General features: G+C 39.8%; 1 protein-coding gene across 1 annotated transcript in view; it reads right to left on the reverse strand.

Annotated features, from left to right (window-relative positions):
• Positions 1–18,533, reverse strand: part of LTBP1 (latent transforming growth factor beta binding protein 1) — a 198,152-nt gene that overhangs the window by 170,869 nt on the left and 8,750 nt on the right. Inside the window, 2 exon segments of the mRNA XM_042461184.1 lie at positions 206–368; positions 370–431. Coding sequence (XP_042317118.1) covers positions 206–368; positions 370–431 — 225 coding nt within the window.

The following is an 18,533-nucleotide window of genomic DNA, read 5'->3' on the forward strand; positions in this document are numbered from 1 at the left end:
TTCAGTAACATATTTCTTAGAATTTAACCATCTAAGGAAAAATAGTATCATTCTATGATTTCCATGTCATTCCAAAAGACTCTGAATTCCAGCTATGTAGACAGATGTTATGACCGCCTCTAGTAGTCTGGTAGCCAAATTAAAAAGTAAAACTACAGCCAATAGGGAAATGTAGCCATAAAGAGAGAAGGAAAAAAATGTTTACCTTTTATGCCTTGCTGCCCAGGCATCGTCAGTGGTAAAGTATGTGTGGAATGGATGACATGCGATCCCACGGCCTTGCTTGCTTGTTGTGGATTATGATAAAGTTTTGGAGCAGCACCACTCTGCACAGGGATCTGGCAAAGCTTACCAGTGTAATTAGGGGGGGCACTGGCATTTATCTCTTGAACTACATTGGCCTCCATTCATGCAAGGAAGGTGGCAAATAACTGAAAGAGAAGAAACAACAACAGAGATTAGTGTTAATTTCTACTTGATCACATTTGTATAATAGTGTCATCTATTTAATCAATAGGTTTAATGACTGGTGGCAAGCATGCTCTTCCTTGTCCGACTTTTTACCATTGCCAGAGTGTAATCAGAACACAATTATTTCAGCCCTTAGCAAAATATGGCATGTGCTTGGAAAGCAACATTTCAATGAAGCTACAAGCACTACATACGTAACATCCAGAGACTCCAGTGCTAAGCACACTTACTTTGAAATTAATAACTAAACAAAAACGAAGTAGCCAGGCTAGTCCATGGGAAAACATAAAATCTGCTGTTGAGCAATGACCTGTGTTTCAGGTCGGACACTGTAGCCATTTTTAGAACTTCCTAGTTCAGGCTACCATTTATCCAGATGAAGACTTTTACAGAAATCAAATGTTTACATACTTCTGTGACAGTTTGTTTACATTATTACTCAACTTCTGGATTTTGCAGTAAAGACCAATCTGCACCAAAGATATCCAAAAATATACTGTTTGATAGCACTGTTTGGAATTAAGGTTTCATCTAAATAACTTTCCTTTAGGAAATTGAGAAATACCATTTTAGTGCTTCTAACTCTGCAGTGCAATTCAAAAGACAGATTGCTTCCACCTGTATTGGCTAAGTACAAAGTGATAGGAATAGACATGAGACGAAGCAGCAGCATCTCTGCCATGGATGTAGCTGACTTCTGTTTGAAAACAGAAAGTGGTGAACATTTTCTGAGGTCAATAAAGCTTAGAAATTGGACGTACTGTTGAAAATGTTATTCTCTTTTTTAAAGGCTATATCAATGGGAAAAGGCTTCAAAATTTGCTTCCTATCCCATTTTTTACAAGATTCTACCTTGAAAATTTGTTTTCTAATAAATCTTTGCCTTTACAGGTTAAATAGGTCTGAACATTCTCAAAGTAAGATTGTTACTATGTTGACCAATAATGGGCCTATCTGCCTTTGCAGGATTTCTTAGTGAAATAAAGTTTTGCTATATTTTCCTTTGCATTCATCAGCTGTGTCCCATAAACTATGAATATTTAATTCTTCTCTTGACAAAAGGAAGACCAACTTTTCAGCCATAACAATGAGTGCCAACAGTTCCTTCAAGAGCTTATTCTAAATGGTCTCAAATGCTACCTCATGGCCCGATTTCTGTATCTGGGCCCTTATAGCAGTGATTCCCAAACTCTAGCCTCTCAGGTTGTTGGACTACAGCTCCCAGAACCCCTACCATCTTGGCCAATAGTCTTGGATTCTGGGAGTTGAAGTCCAAGTACTTGCTATACATTTTTTAAAGAAGTGGGCCTACATAGAAACTTTCTGATGACCCTTCAATTTGCATTTGCTGTGTTCCAGGCTATAAGTTTTTCTGTCACAATAGGAACTTTCTATTTCATTACAATAAAAAATTATCCCCAAATATTTAAAACTGTGGCAGTGCTCAATAAGATGTCCAGCTAAGTACCTTTTATGAAGGTGCTTCCACTTGGAGGAAAAAAACCTTAAATTGTCTTAATTAAAAAGAAAAAACAAGGTATAACAGCAGTTAAAACCAATAAGATTTTACAAGAGCCATTAAGGCTTTCCAGTAAAGAAAGATCTTAACACTGTGGCCGAAGACAATTGATTTTCTACCACCCATGTTGCAAACAATATTACAGGGTTATAACACCCACGCTCACATCCGCCACAGCAATCACAATGAATGTGCTGTGTAGAGAAAGAATTGCATCTCTTGTAAGTTTTGAGCAATAAATCAGAAACAATGTGCATTTGTTTCGTAATTAAATTGATGCAAAGAAAGATCCTCACAGTGCAACTTTAGGACAAGCTTCTGCTGCTGCATTACCTCTCATGCTTCTCCCTTCCTGTTGATTGACTGGTAACACATCTACTTACATTTTATACTTCTTCCCTCATGTAAGCTCACACATTTCTATGACAAATACATAGAAAAAATGAAAAGATGTGCATTGAAAACAGGCATAGTTTACAACATCCCAAAGTTAAAACCTACACAAAAAATAAACAAAAAATAACAAAGGATTTCATAGCCTGTCAAAACCTGGTCATGTTTAATGATATCCCATGTACCTAGAATAGATTAGAATATACAGATATGGGGTGTAACATTTTTATTATTATTAATATAAGAATGTTAAAGAGCAAACAGGGGCCCGTTCTGCACGGGCGTAAAGTACGTCCCCAGGACGTACTAGGGTTAGGAAAGGGCATGCTTTACGCATGCCCCTAACCCTAGTACGTCCTGGGGATGTACAAAATGGCGGCGCCTGTTCTACACGGGGGCCGCCATCTTGATATCGCAGACGCATAGCATCTGCATGTCCTGCAACGGAAGTGATGTCGCGAGTGCGCCCTTGGCCACTTGCAGCGCCACTTAGCGGCTTCTTTTTGGTGCGTCCGGGAACTGCGCAGTTTGACTGCTGCGGTTCCCAGATGCAGCAACCAGCGGCGCCGGCAGAGCACCCATTTTGGGCGCTCTGTAACGCGCCATCAGTGCATTAAAAGGAACATTAAAGCTGCACTAGATATAAATGAGATGAAATTTGGACTATTTGTAAGAAGGCTTGGGGCTGAAACAGATGGCCTAGAAGGAGTGGCCAGAGGCTGCTCCAGCCCTGTTCGGACCAAGACCACAGCGACAGAGTGGTCTCCTCTCAAAGCAGGCCACTGCTGCAGTCCCAAATGGGCCACCGGCAGGAGTGCATCTGCTTCTGAAAAGTCTGGCTCCTGCCACCTTGACACAGTTTCCGGCAGCTTTGGGGGTGTCATCTGAACACCATGCGCTGAAGCAGCCAGAAGTCATTTCTTTTGGCCCATCTGTTTTGGGCCCAAGACAACTTGATAGTTTTGAATATCCATTTGATGACAATCCTCTACAGCCATTGTACATATTTCTTATATAGCTACCACTTTATACAGAACATTTAATTCTTGTGTAATATATGAGATATATTGGGTTTTTTAGATAAGAACGGGGGTTTCAAAAAGTTCATCTCAGAACCTTTGAAGCTCAAAATGAGGAGAAAAAATGTTGATGGAATGGACTAGAAAATCAATTGTCTTTGGTCACAGAGTTAAGATCTTCCTTTATTGGAAAGCCTTAGTGGTGCTTATGAAATCTTATTGGTTTCAACTGCTGTTCTACCTTGTTTCTTCATTTTAATTGAGACAATTTAAGGTTTTTTTCCCCCTCCAAGAGGAAGCATCTTCATAAAAGGTACTTAGGTGGGCATCTTATTGAGCACTGCTACAGTTTTAAATATTTGGGGATAATTTTTTATTGTAATGAAACAGAAAGTTCCTATTGTGACAGAAAAACTTATAGCCTGGAACACAGCAAATGCAAATTGAAGGGTCATCAGAAAGTTTCTATGTAGGCCCACTTCTTTTAAAAAAATGTATAGCTAAAGTACTTGGACTTCAACTCCTCCCAGAATCCAAGACTATTGGCCAAGATGGCAGGGGTTCTGGAAGCTGTAGTCCAACAACCTGAGAGGCTAGAGTTTGGGAATCACTGCTATAAGGGCCCAGATACAGAAATTGGGCCATGATGTAGCATTTGAGACCATTCAGAAAAAGCTCTTGAAGGAAATGCTTGCACTCATTGTTAAAACTGAAAAGTTGGTCTTCCTTTTGTCAAGGTAAGAATTGCACAAGTCAGGTTACTGAGACAGCTCAAGAAAATGCAGATAAGGCGGCACTGCCCTTGACGGAATGGCCTTTCACACCAGCTCCTGGGAGCTGCTTTGTTAACTTGCATCAGAATTATGCTTGTGGACACCAACCAAAGAGAAAAAGGACCACTCCACAGGACCAAATGTCACAGATAAAGTCTACATAAATCATGAAGTGGGCATCCTGAGTGTGGGTTGTCCAATCCCTTTCTTCATAGACAGAAATGAATAAGTGACCAAGGTTTCACACACATTTAGTGTAGGATAAATGTAAGCCAGTTCAGCTCTGCTCTATTTTTACACAAAGGGCACTATAGCTTTGAATGCATTCAGTTGCATAGTTAGCAGCTAACCAATTAACATCCCATCTTCCAACTCAGAAGTGAGAGGGAAGGCACTTCCATGTTGGTCTGTGTGAGGGACCACATTTATGTAATCTCTGAGAAAGTGAAAGTGTTTGTGCTGCTTTTTTTCTGCTAATGTAGGGCCTCAGCAGGATTCTAACCACTTCAAGCAAAAATGCAGATCAGTGTGAAATGCAAATTGGTCCTTGTGTATGAGCAGATAGGGCACAATATTCACTTTTGAAATTTGATTGCATTTAGAAAAGAATCTTGAAGTAAAGAAGGCAAAAGAAAACCAGAAGGTTCAAAAATTTTATCCATCAACTGGGAAGGAACAATTTACATACCCTGAGCTGGATTAGAAAATGGAATACAATTTAAAGAGCATTTAAAGAACATTCCATCAAACAGCAAGTATGGGCATCAAAGGGATGGTGGTGTAATCTGAAACTGCTCCTGTCCTAATTGATAAGGACAAGTCTGAATTCAGACATAGGTCCAAAATACACGGCAGAAATAATCCCATTTGAGACTGCTTTAACTCCCCTGGTTCAATGCTAAGAAATTAGGGGAACTGTAGTTTTGTGAGACATTTAGCCTTCTCTGTCAGAGAGCTCTGGTGCCACAGTAAACTTCAATTCCCAAGATTCCTTAGCACTGAGCCAGTTTCATAAGGCCAGCCAGTTTCTCATAGAATCATAGAATCATAGAGTTGGAAGAGACCGCAAGGGCCATCCAGTCCAACCCCCTGCCATGCAGGAAATCCAGATCAAAGCATCGCCGACAGATGGCCATCCAGCCTCCGTTTGCAGACCCTCCAAGGAGGGAGACTCCACTACACTTCGAGGGAGTTGTTCCACTGTCGAACACCCTTACTGTCAGGAATTCCTCCTAATGTTGAGGTGGAATCTCTTTTTCTGCAGCTTGCATCCATTGCTCCTGGTCCTAGTCTCTGGAGCAGTAGAAAACAAACTTGCTCCCTCCTCAATATGACATCCCTTCAAGTATTTAAATGGGCTATCATATCATCTTTAACCTTCTCTTCTCCAGGTAAACACCCCAGCTCCCTGAGTCGTTCCTCATAGGGCAAGATTTCCAGACCTTTCACCATTTTAGTCGCCCTCCTTTGGACACACTCCAGTTTCTCAATGTCCTTTTTGAATTGTGGCGCCCAGAACTGGACACATATTCCAGATGGGGCCTGACCAGGCAGAATATAGTGGCACTATTACTTCCCTGGATCTAGATACGATACTTCTCATTGATGCAGCCTAAATTGCATTGGCCTTGTTAGCTGCCGCATCGCACTGTTGACTCTGTTCAGCTTGTGGTCTACTTGGACTCTATCTAGATCCCTTCACATGTTGTCTCCTTAAGCCAGGTGTCCCCATCCTATATCTGTGCATTCTTTTTTCGCCCTAGTGCAGTACCTTACATTTCTCCCTGTTGAAGTTCATTCTGTTAGCTGTGGTCCAGCTTTCTAGTCTAGTCAGGTCATTTTGAATTTGATCCTGTCCTCTGGAGTATTAGCTTTCCTCCTAATTTGGTGTCATCTGCAAATTTGATAAGTATTCCCTCCAATTTTTTCCTCCAAGTCATTGTAAAGATGTTGACATACTGGGCCCAGGACAGAGCCCTGTGGAACACCCACTGGTTCACTTCTCTCCAGGATGAAAGGTGCCATTGTTGGCACCCTTTGGGTTCGTCCGGTTAACCAGTTACAAATCCACTTAACAGTTGCCTTGTCTAGCCCACATTTTACAAGCTCGTTTGCGAGAATGTCATGGGGAACCTGTCAAAGGCCTTACTGAAATCAAGATATACTATGTCCACAGCTTCCCTTCATCTACCAAGCTGGTAATTTTATCAAAGAAAGAGTTAGATTTGTCTGGCATGACTTGTTTCTCTGAAACCCATCTTGACTTTTTGTGATTATGGCATTGCCATCTAGATGTTCACAGATTCTCTGTTTAATGTCTGCTCCAGAATCTTTCCTGGTATTGATGTCAGACTAACTGGACGATAATTTGTTGGATCCTCTTTCTTCCCTTTTTGAAGATGGGGACAACATTGCCCTCGCCAGTCTGCTGGGACTTTCCTGTTCTCCCCAGGAGTTTTCAAAGATTGCCAATGGCTCCGATATTACATTTGCCAGTTCTTTTAATACCCTTGGATGTAGTTCATCTGGTTCTGGAGACTTAAATTCATTTAGTTAACAGGTATTCCTGTACTATTTCTTTACTTATTTTGTGCTGAATTTCCCCTATTCTGTCCTCTGCTCATATTCCTCAGGTTAAGCACTCTTGCCTTTTCTGAGAAGCTGAGGCAAAGACAGTGTTGAGTAATTCTGCCTTTTCTCTGTCTTCTGTTAGCTTTTTGCCATCTTCTCCACACAGTGGCCCTACCATTTCCTTCTTCTTCCTTTTGCTGCGGACATATCCAAAAAAGCCCTTTTTGTTGTTCTTAACCTCTCTAGCAAGCCTGAGTTCATTCTGTGCTTTGGCTTTTCTGACCTTATCTCTACACTTGCTAGCTATTTGTTTGAATTCCTCTTTGGTGATTTCCGCATTTTTCCATTTCTTATACATGTTCTGTTTAAAATTTAGCTGAGCTGAAAGTTCTTTTGTCATCCATCCTGGGTTCTTGCGACACCTCCCATTTTTCTTTTTCACTGGAACTGTTTTAATTTGTGCCTTCAGTATCTCCCTTTTGAGAAACTCCCATCCATCTTGAATTCCCTTCTCTTTTAGTATTCCTGACCATGTGATCGCCCCCAGTATTTCTCTAAGTTTACTGAAATCCGCTCTCCTGAAGTCTAGAATGCGTGTCTGACTATGCCTGGCTTCTCCTTTCCATTGTATAACAAACTCCAGGAGAACATGGTCACTTCCACCTAAGGATCCCACCACTTGCACCCCATTAACCAAGTCATCCTTGTTGGTTAGGATCAGATCTAAAATAGCTGATCCCCTTGTTGCCTCTTCCACTTTTTGGATCATGAAATTGTCTCCAAGGCAAGTAAGGAATTTACTAGACCTTGAGGATCTGGCTGAGTTTGACTTCCAACAAATATCAGGGTAGTTGAAGTCACCCATCACTACTACATCTCTCCTTTCTGAGTGTGTGGTCATCTGTTCTAGAAAGGCAACATCCAATTCCTCCGTCTGACTTGGGGGTCTGTAGTAGACTCCCACCATAACATCCTTGTTGTTTCCCTGCCCTTTAATTTTTATCTAGATGCTCTCCACCTGGCTTCCAGGATTGATGTCCTGGATCTCTTCACTGGTGTAAATATCTCTGACATATAGGGCTATTCCTCCTCCTTTCCTGTTTGGCCTGTTTCTCTTGAAAAGGTTATAACCCCTCTATTTCCACATTCCAATCATGAGACTCATCCCACCAGGTTTCAGTGATGCCTATTATATCATATTTGCTTTGTTGTACTAGGAGTTGAAGTTCATCATGCTTATTTCCCATGCTCTGTGCATTAGTGTAGAGGCATCTAAGACCATGTGTTCCCTTTACTTGCTGCCTGTGCAAGTTCTTTTGCCTCCCACTGTTGGGTCCTTGCACTGTTTGTCTTGTTCCCTCTCTGTCAGTTTGACTATCTTCTCCAGCCTTTTTGCCTTCCAGAATACTGTCTCCCTCCCCCACATAACTCAGTTTAAAGCCCTCCTGATCAAATTCTTGAGGCTGTTGGCAAAAATGTTTTTGCTAACTGGCGTGAGATGCAACCCATCCCTTGCCAGAAGTCCCTCCTCATGGAACCGCAGCCCATGGTCCAAGAATCCAAATCGTTCTTGGCGGCACCATCTACGGAGCCAGTTATTTACATCCGCTATTTTCTTCTCCCTTCCTGGACCATGCCCTTCTCCCACAGGGACATCTGATACCTGCCCAGATTAACCATCTTCAGGGCAGAAACAGTATAGCTTTCACAGCTCATGGCATCTACTTTCTTGCTTTTCTTGTCTGCATGAGTAGATGATAACTTCTTAGCTGTCGACATATCAATCACTGAATTTGCTTCAGGGTGTTTAAGGAGGAAATCTAAATTGTACCTTGTATACATTTTCAACCCTCCTAGAATCATAGAATCATAGAGTTGGAAGAGACCACAAGGGCCATCCAGTCCAACCCCCTGCCGTGCAGGAACTCTCAATCAAAGCATCCCTGACAGATGGCCATCCAGCCTCTGTTTAAAGACTTTTAAGGAAGGAGACTCCACTACACTCCGAGAGAGTTTGTTCCACTGACAGGATGTTCCTCCTAATGTTGAGGTGGAATCTCTAGCTTGCATCCATTGTTCCGGGTCCTGTTCTCTGGAGCAGCAGAAAACAAGCTCGTTTCCTCCTCAGTATGACATCCCTTCAAATATTTAAACAGGGCTATCATATCACCTCTTAACCTTCTTTTCTCCAGGCTAAACATCCCCAGCTCCCTAAGGCATTCCTTATAGGACATGGTTTCCAGACCCTTCACCATTTTAGTCGTCCTCCTTTGGACATGCTCCAGTTTCTCAATGTCCTTTTTGAATTGTGGTGACACTGTTTGTGTGGAGGCTGGTCTTTCACTGATAACAGAAGAGATAGTAAAGATGGTAGGACAACTGGTGTGCATATCACAGAGAAAATCATGTCATCCATTAGGGGAGTCGCTTGTTGGTAAGTCACTTGGAGGCATTTAGCCATACAAATGAACAGATGTAAGTGGGTCCTGTAGTCCTCTAATGGGAAGGGGTGTGTGTGTGTATTATCTAACAAGTCCTTTGGGGATGGGGATGATACTTAGATCATGGAAAAAAGAAATGGGGGAAAACAGAGTCTGCATCTGAGGCTTGTTGGAACCATGACCAGATAGCACTGGATCAGATTGTGCTGTTGTCAATGCTAGTGGAGCATCAGTAATGGATGTTGGTAATGGTAATGCCACATGTGAAACATATGTGGATTCAGTCCTCATTGCTGCCACCAGGGTCAGCTTCTGTGATAATACTGGGCCATTTATTGCATGCAAGGTCACAGACACCAATAGGCAGGTAAGCATGGCTATGTAAGTAGACCCAAGGAGGTGCTCCTCTGGCCCCTTGCAATGGACCCACAATCACAGGATTATTCCAGAAAGGTATAACACTACCAGGAATGGTAGCATGGTGAGTGGTACCATCTTGGAGATGCTTGTTGTTTCGACTGTGCGGATATTTCTCTCCATATGGGCTTGTGTGGTCTTTTTAAGGAGATGGTGATCTGGTACCCATGAGTATGCCTTGTGCCAATAGTCAGACCAACACCAACAATATTTTGAGCAAAAGAGCCAATTCACTTACTGTATGAAGTGGAGATGTTTATGGCACTCATGGATGGTTAAAATTTACCACCCTGTTTATATACATTGTTATTGTTAGCTGCCTTTGAATCAACTTTGACACATGGTGGCCTTGTGAATGGGACACCTTCAAGCCCCCTATCCTCTACCTCTCTCCTCAGGTCCTGTGGGCTCAGGCTCGTGGTCTTCCTGATTGGGTCTATCCATCTGGCATGTGGTCTTCCTCTCTTTCTACTGCCCTCTACCTTCCCCAGCATCATTGTCTTTTCTAATGAGTCATGTCTTCTTATGACGTTGACAAAGACATCTTGGCCTCCAGTTGAATTCAGGCTTGGTTTGTTCTAGGATCCAACTCTTTGTCTTTTTGGCTGTACATGGTATTCTTAGGACTCCTTCAGCACCACATCTCGAATGAATGAATTTTCTTCCTGTCTGTTTTCTTCTGCTACATGGTACTGGGGAATACAATGGCTTGGGTTATTCTACTTTAGTGTTCAGCTGTATATCTTTACACTTTAGGATTTTACCTTTTATATCTGTCGTTCCTATTCCTGATCTTCTTATATACATAGAAAAACACAAAATGTGTCCTTGAAACATTTGACTTTATAAGGCATTCTCATTCATGGATTGTTTATTAATTTTGATGTATTGTTATGTATATTTTAACCATGTTTTATTGTTTCATTTTATACTTGGGAGGGAGGGTTGGGCCGAGGTCTTGTGGGGTTTGTGTATTGTACAAACTTTGTTGTTACCTGCCTTGATCCCCCAAACCGAAGAAGCTGGATATAAATAAATATTTTATATTATTATTATTATTATTATTATTATTATTATTATTATTATTATATTGAAAGCAATGACTTCTTTTCTTTATTTTAACATCCACAGTAAATTCATTGCTAGCAAAAGTGTTACAAAGCTGAAAGACTTGATTAGAACTACTGTATTGCAACTCATGCTGTGACTCTGCAGGTTATCAAGAGCAGCACTTTCAAATGAATCCCCCCCCCCCCCCTTTTTTTTCCCTCCCAAAAGAAAAATAACTGCATCATGAATCACTAGGGTCACAATTTGCTCTCCAGGGGAAGCAGCAACTTAAAACGAACCAAAGCCACAGGGTCAAATTAGAAATTCTGATTGATGTGAGATTATGTAGTGATAATGGAAGCTACAAGATACACTTCCTCTCTTATTTATTCCCCAAACAATTTCAAGGTGTGTGGTTTTAGAGTGTAATCTCCCATCTCCCCAAAGGACTACTTCTATATACAGCCACCCATGTAGGTGGCTTCTTGTAAAGCAACTACATGGGCAAAATGCCATGTGGTAAGCCATTAGTGTAACTAGAGAATTTGCAGGGAACACCCACCTATGGCCAAGAGGAAATCTAATTATCAGTGATGCAAGGCTCTTGGCTGCAGAAGCTACTGAAGCTTAAACCTTACAAAAAGTAACCTGCTGTTCTTTTTGTTCTAAATATTCATTTTGCTCAATGAAGCATTCAGTGAAACTCAGAAACTTGCTCATTTTTTAAAAATTAGCTGATCTGATGAGACATTCTCTTGTGGTTTTGTTTCTGTGAGATCAACACAAGAACTGAAGTTTAAGCACTGAGCTTTATTTATCCATTGTCCATGGACAATGGAGCACATAATTAGATTTAATGCATAAAAGGTAATGAAGCATAAGCAAAAAACACTATTGGTAGCAACTGAACTAGCAGTCAACAGCCTAATTCAGAAGTTAACAAAGTGCAAGTATCCATGCTGGTCCATTGGGGGGAAACCCAACAATGACCAGATGTAGTAAGAGGGCAATACCTTTATTTTGTGTGTTTGTGCATTTAGGACCAAATGAATTATAGCTAAAATTAAGCATGATTTCATGTTCATAAAAACACTTAATCAAGTTGGATGCTAACCAAAAAAAACAAAAGGGAGGAAAGAATGTTACAGGGCAAGATGAAATATCCAATTCAGCAAGCCATATACATCTTAAAATGGAATGAAGGCATCTGTATACACTGAACCACCAGAAAGCAAAGTTATCACTATCTCAGTCACCCATGTGGCCAGTTTTGGCGTTTAGAGTATTTTGGAATTCCAGATAAAGGAGACTCAACCTGTAGTGCAATTCCCTAGATGCACTTGTTTATTATCTTTCATAAGAAGCGTTGTTTTGTTTACTCAACTGAAGGCAAAAATAAATGCTACACTTATAGACGACCTTGCAGTGAAGTAAACATCTTTTCCCCACTCCCAAACAGAAAGTGTAAGCATGGATGTTTTTATGCACAGACATACACATACATAAACACAGACATACACTGCCTGCCTGTTGTAATGATAGGAATTATGCTAGTTAGAAAAGAATAAGTAATAACAAAATAGGATGTAAAGATTACATCCAATTACCTCTAAAGTGTCTGTATAGTCACAGAGCGAGCTGGCAGTCCTATGCAGACTTACCAGTAGGTAAATGCTGTAGAAAAAAGAAGGGTTTGCTTTAGAGTAAACCATTTAGATACCATGTCTATACAGGATTGTACTGTGTATTTTTCTGAAATAATGTTATTGTTTATTGCTATTTCTTCCCAGGAAAGATCATACATAGCAGCTGAGGGGAAAATTTGATGCTGCCATTGATTAACTCTCCCTTCCCCATTTTTTCATGTGCCTGTTCTATTCCTATGTATAACAAGATGTGTGTATCTTTCTTTAATAGTAAAAGAAATATGAGGGAGAGAGGTTCTTAACAGGCCCCGTCTGGCCACAGTAATTTGCTCCAACTACTTTTCTCCATTTCTGGCTCACTTCCAGCAGTGGAAACAGAAACAAAGAAAAGTGGGCAGAGCAAGAAAGCGAAGGAAAAGAAAGGACAAGAAGTCAGTGGAAACATCTGGCATCTCTTTCCCACACACACTTCTTCACTAACTATTAATTTCTTGCTTAAGAAACTTGTATAACAACCACCACCTAACTTAACCAACAGAAGGGATTAAAGAAAGATACACACATGACAATCCTCATTTGGTTTGATCCTTATACAAGACTTCCTTCCAGGCATTATTTGGGTCTAATTTGGGAAAACTGCCGACTTGGAAAGCAAGTAAGATAAGCATTAATAACAACTTTACTAAAGTACTAGGTGCTCCCAGAATACCTTCTTACTCTGGACACATTACAGCTAACAAATCTTGGCTTCACAGTGGTTTAAGAAATAAGAATGTTTTTTTTAAAAAAGAAAGAGCCATCATGCTGGTTAACAAATGAAAGACCTATCCAGCATTCATCTCACATAGTAGCCAAACAATGGAAAACCACATGCAGGGTATAAGTGCAATATCACACTTATAGCCTTAACCTAGAATGTTAACCCTAACTTAGTAAAAGGTCTTAATCTAGAACATAAGAAGGTTAACTGGAAATACAGTAATTAAAACTACAGGATCTAATTATCATCACTGGTATTTACTGTTGCCAGTACAAATGATAGTGGTTTGCTTTATCGTGTTTGTTCTCATTTCTAAGATAAGCATGTGCTTTGCAAATGCATTTTGCTGATTTTGAATAAAAGAGATTATATAAAATAGAATGTTTACCGTTTATTCATTGGACTCATTCTTGTGCTTGAATTATTCATATTTATACTTGGCATGGCTCTCAGAAACTATGAAAAGGTGGCAAAACATTTAGCTTCGTATATGTGTGTGTTGTTTGCCTTCATCGTTTCTGACTTATGGTAACCCTATGGTGAACCCATCACAGGGTTTTCTTGGCAAGCTTCTTCAGCAGGAGTTTGCCATTGCCATCCACTGAGGCCGAGAGACTATGACTTTCCCAAAATCACCCAGTGGATTTCCATGGTCGAGCATGGATTCAAACCCTGGTTTCCCAGTGCCCTAGTCCAACACTCAAAACACTACACCATGCTGGCTCTATTAATGTTCAATATTTCTTGTAAATAAGACTGACATAGAATTGCAACCCTCAATATTAGATAGTCCATGTTAACAAGTACTGTATATTCCATGGAAATCCAAACTGTCACCCAATATTTTTCAATTGTATACTCTTTCAGGTCTACTATGAACGTAAAGATAACAGTGTTACTAATCAGGAAATATTCATAGTAAACTTGCGTCCTCTTTATGGAAGTTGGCTGTTATCATTATGAATAAACTTTGTGGGTAAGAAATTTTATTATCTCAGTATGATTACCAAATAGAATACTACAGAAAAGCTATGACTTAACTAATTAGAACTAAAGAATCATTATTATAGAAAGGCACTTTGATGCATAGTGGCCCTGGATGCTAGGTTTCTTCTAGACTTGTCCATATTAAAATTGGGATAAATTATACCAATGCCATACCTCTGTGGTGTAAAATGATGAAATCACAAATTTAAAAATGGATTTATTTTTTTTAAAAAAGACATTATGGAAAGGCATTTTTTTTAAACTAGCCAAAACCAGTCACAAGAGCTAATAGCCAAGGATGGAGACCAACCTTCTGTCCATTCCTTTAAGTCAACTGCAGTTTTATTTACAACTTGCATTCAGTGATTCAGAAGCACTAAGAACTGTTTGTCAGGAAGCACCTTAAGATCAAGAGACTATGCTTGCTTGTTATAATGAATTTCAAAGCAAAACTACTACCTGTATTAGGACTTCTCAGTGTTCACCAGTGAACTGTGTTTAAAAGGTAATGGAAACACAATGCCAGTGAATTCAGAAGCATTAAACTGCTTGCCAAATAAAATAATATATATTTCCTCTGGAAACAAGCACAGAGGAATAAGTTTTTGACAGGAAGGAAATGATACTTGCAGCTGATACAGCAGACCCAAATCTTTTTACCAAATAAGGCTATGAAGTTATGAATACTGAAGATTCATATGTAGATGTGGACAACCTAATTTCATTTTCATGGGGGTTTAATTGATACACAGTTACCTGAAATACATTACAGTGAAAATGAGAAAGTCAATTTCAACAAAATTTTAAAACTATACAGAAATCAAATTACCCAAATGTGGGCTCTTTCTGACAGGCTGATTCTCTTATACACAGTCACCCTCCCAGCAATAAGGGCATTTTTACCATGCAGGTATATAGTTAGGTGATCATTTCTATCCATTCTCTGTCCATTAGAAATAAGATTCTTTGGTTTTCTACAAGACTTCAAATACTTTTTATACAGCAAGATAAATTGTTAATGTTTTAACTACCTGTTGTCCAAAAGTTGCTTAGCTCACCTTGGGAAAACTTGAGAAGATTTTGACCATCATTAGGAGTTTTATGGAGACAATGGCGGGTTACAAACCGCCACTTGGGACATCCTCAGGACGTCCCAGTTTAAAAAGGGGGCGTCTCTTCCAGATGCCCCTATTCCTGTTATGGACTCTGTCTGTAACAAATGGCGGCAGCTGTTCCACACGGCTGCTGCCATCTTGACATAACGGACGCTGTGCGTCCGCACGTCGCGCAGTGCTAATGACGTCGCGAGTGCGCCATTGGCGCCTCGCGGCGTCATTAGCGCACTGCCAGAAGAAGCTCCATTTTGGAACTTCTTTTTTGTTCCATAAGGGAGCCGCGTGGTTTGGCTGCAGCGGCTCTCTCGCAGAGCACACAGCAGCGCCGGGAGACCGCCACAAAGCGGCGGTTTGTAACGCCTCAAAAGTGCTAATGCATAACACTCCCAGTCCTCATTCATTAACAGTTTTCCCAAACATGAATTCAACAATAATTAGGACTTTACTCTTCTCTAGGACCCAAATTTTAATTTTTTTCTACATTGCCACTATAAATAATAATAATAATAATAATAAGAAGAAGAAGAAGAAGAAGAAGAAGAAGAAGAAGAAGAAGAAGCCCGCCTCTCCCTACGGATTGAGACGGGTTACAATAAAAAGATAAAATACATAATACAAAATAATCATAAATTAAACAATACTCAAGCAAGGATGATGAAATACTCTAGAAAATTATAGACTATATAGGGCTGGTTTTAATATGGTGGGGGAAATTTTCAAGTTTTTTTAATTTTGCCTGAAAACCATTTAAAAAACCCCACCAAAACAACCTGAAAATGTAGCAGCTTGCTTCCCCATACCTCCTTCCTGGAGGCCCTCAAACCTCACCCAAAAAGAAAAAAAAATCAGCCAAAATTTGGCTGAACTGATGGCAGGAATGACACTGAATCAATTTGGGCACATTGTGAAACATGCTGATGCAGCCAACTGAGTGGGTAGAAATGTTCCCCACCCCTTGCTCACCCCTGCTTTAGACATTTGAAGTCAATTATGAAATGGGAGTTTTTAAAATGTTATTTATTTCAATTAAACATGTGATGCAAAAATTGCTTCTGAATACATTTCACCACGCTCCTCTTTTGATCTATCTAAGGCCAGTTTTTAAAGGACTATAGCTTAGTGTGGAGAATACACTCTTCATGAGAAAGTCCCAAGTTCATTTCCCCAGCATCTCCAGCTGGAAAGGATCTAGTACTAAGTGTCTGAGATGCTAAACAGCCACTGCCAGTCAGAACAGAAGAAAATACTGATCCAGTTTAAATGGACAGTCAGATTTGATGTAAAGTAATTTCCTATGTTCCATTCAAAATGTCCTTCAAGACCTCAATTCCTTATTTAATACTTAACTAGAGCAGGCATGGTACATACATTGTTCAGCTAGCTGAATTTTTTCTCTCATATAATAACAGATAGCTTAGTATGATTGGAGGAGAAGGAAATACTTCAGAGTTTTCTTCCTGCTATTGGCAGTATAATGGCTCTTATTGCAACAGAAGGGGCAAGATGGACAAAGAAACAATTATATTACTTAGAAAACTAAGCACCAAGTGTCTGGCACAAGTTGCCAAAAAAGTTTTTAAGCCTTGTCCCACTTTTACCCAAATACTTCTACAAGCTGTTTTGTCTGACTTTATACATCCTCTTAATCTGCTTTCCCTGGCACAGAACCCCTTTTATGTCATCGTACTTTCCCTATCCACAACCCTCCTCCAAGAATGCTATTTGAAATCTGTGCTTGACTGGCTACAGTATTGACATATCAGCCGTAACCAAACCATTCTTCAAATATCAGAGCTGAAATATTGTCCTTTGAACCCCATGGGGCTCCATATAAAATAGGAACAACAGAACAAGGCAAAGTGCTCTGTTACAGGCTAAATGGAAGAAACACATATAAAGGACAAAAAGGGGGGGGGGGAAGGCATGGCTTAGGTTCTCATTCTGCAGGACTATAATCTGGTGCTCATTTTCTTTTTTCTAACAATGTTAGACATGTTAGTGCCTAATACTAACATTTTAAAGGCAATTTCTTTAAAGAACATTTTAATGCAACAATCTGGTATTGGATCTTTTGCTCATAAATGAAGGTTACACTAAAAAATGTGTTGGCTTTCTTACAAACCACATCTACTTTTTAACTAAAATGAGAGATCTTCTACAACTCCTCCATGAGAACCAAATTGTTTTAATAAAAAGAAGCATTTTGTTTAGTATAACACACAGCTATAGATATTTGTTTCAACTACATTTAAAGATGTTTAATTTTCCCAAATGACATGTTTCATTCTTCAACCAACACAGGTACTTCTACTGATCATATATTACAAATATAAATGGCACATTCTTGCTGTATTCATACTTGTAGATAATTACTTTTCAGTGGGTATGCAAACAAACAAACAAACAAACAAACAAACAAACAGCCATCGTAACATTCTTGTCTGCTCCATTCTTTCCATCCTGAATCCCATCTCAGAAGAAAGGCAGGGTATAAATGCAATGAAGCATATAAATATAAAATAAAATAAAATTCTCTTAGGAAGGTCAGCATATCTTTTTATCCTCAACAGGTCTCTATAGCAAACTATAGTCAGAGATAATGAATTGCTGACTGCTACCAGTGAGCTTCAAGGTTCAGTAAATATTTCAAATTGAGGGTCAAAACAGGCATAATATCAAGAGAGAACTTGAACTGAGTTCCTCAGCTTTAACATGAGCTCAGTTTCCTCTCTGCTGAATAAGTAGAAGGTTGGATGTATGTATCAGCAAATTAAATGCTGGCTCAGCTAACAATCTTTCACCACCGCATTATGTTTCAAATACTGATTGCAATTTTTGATAAGTGTTGAATGCATATTTACCTGTTTATCATATTATCAACTAAAACAACTAGAATATTTTTATTTAAAATGTAACAGTGCTATTGGGAGTGTGAGGAAAGTTTCTTGTTGTTACTACAGCTACAAGTCAACTAGAAGCCGGTCATCTGATGTAAATCTATAGAAGCTGGCTTTTAAAGTATGCTCCTGGAAAAGAAAGGTGCAAGTGCCTTAAAGCAGTGAGGGCATCCAAATGCAGTGATTTCCTATTCAGTGGCAGCTGCTGGTAGTTAATCCACTCTTGTGTTTTAGACTGAATGTTAAAGGAGCTGCCCAACCTGAACCCCTTTCCCACAGTGGTTTCAGCACTCTGGATAGCTCCTTTAAATTTTGGAGTAAATCTCAAAGCAGAGCAACCATATGAATCACTGACCTTACTGCTGTATATGTTATATACTTGTATGCTTAGAATTGGAAGGAGCTACAATCTAGTCCAGCCCCCTGCCATGGAGGAATACAAACCTAGAGCAAGCCTGAAAGATCCCCATCTAA

This window comes from Sceloporus undulatus, chromosome 1 (assembly GCF_019175285.1).
Source record: "Sceloporus undulatus isolate JIND9_A2432 ecotype Alabama chromosome 1, SceUnd_v1.1, whole genome shotgun sequence".
NCBI classification, from domain to species: domain Eukaryota; kingdom Metazoa; phylum Chordata; class Lepidosauria; order Squamata; family Phrynosomatidae; genus Sceloporus; species Sceloporus undulatus.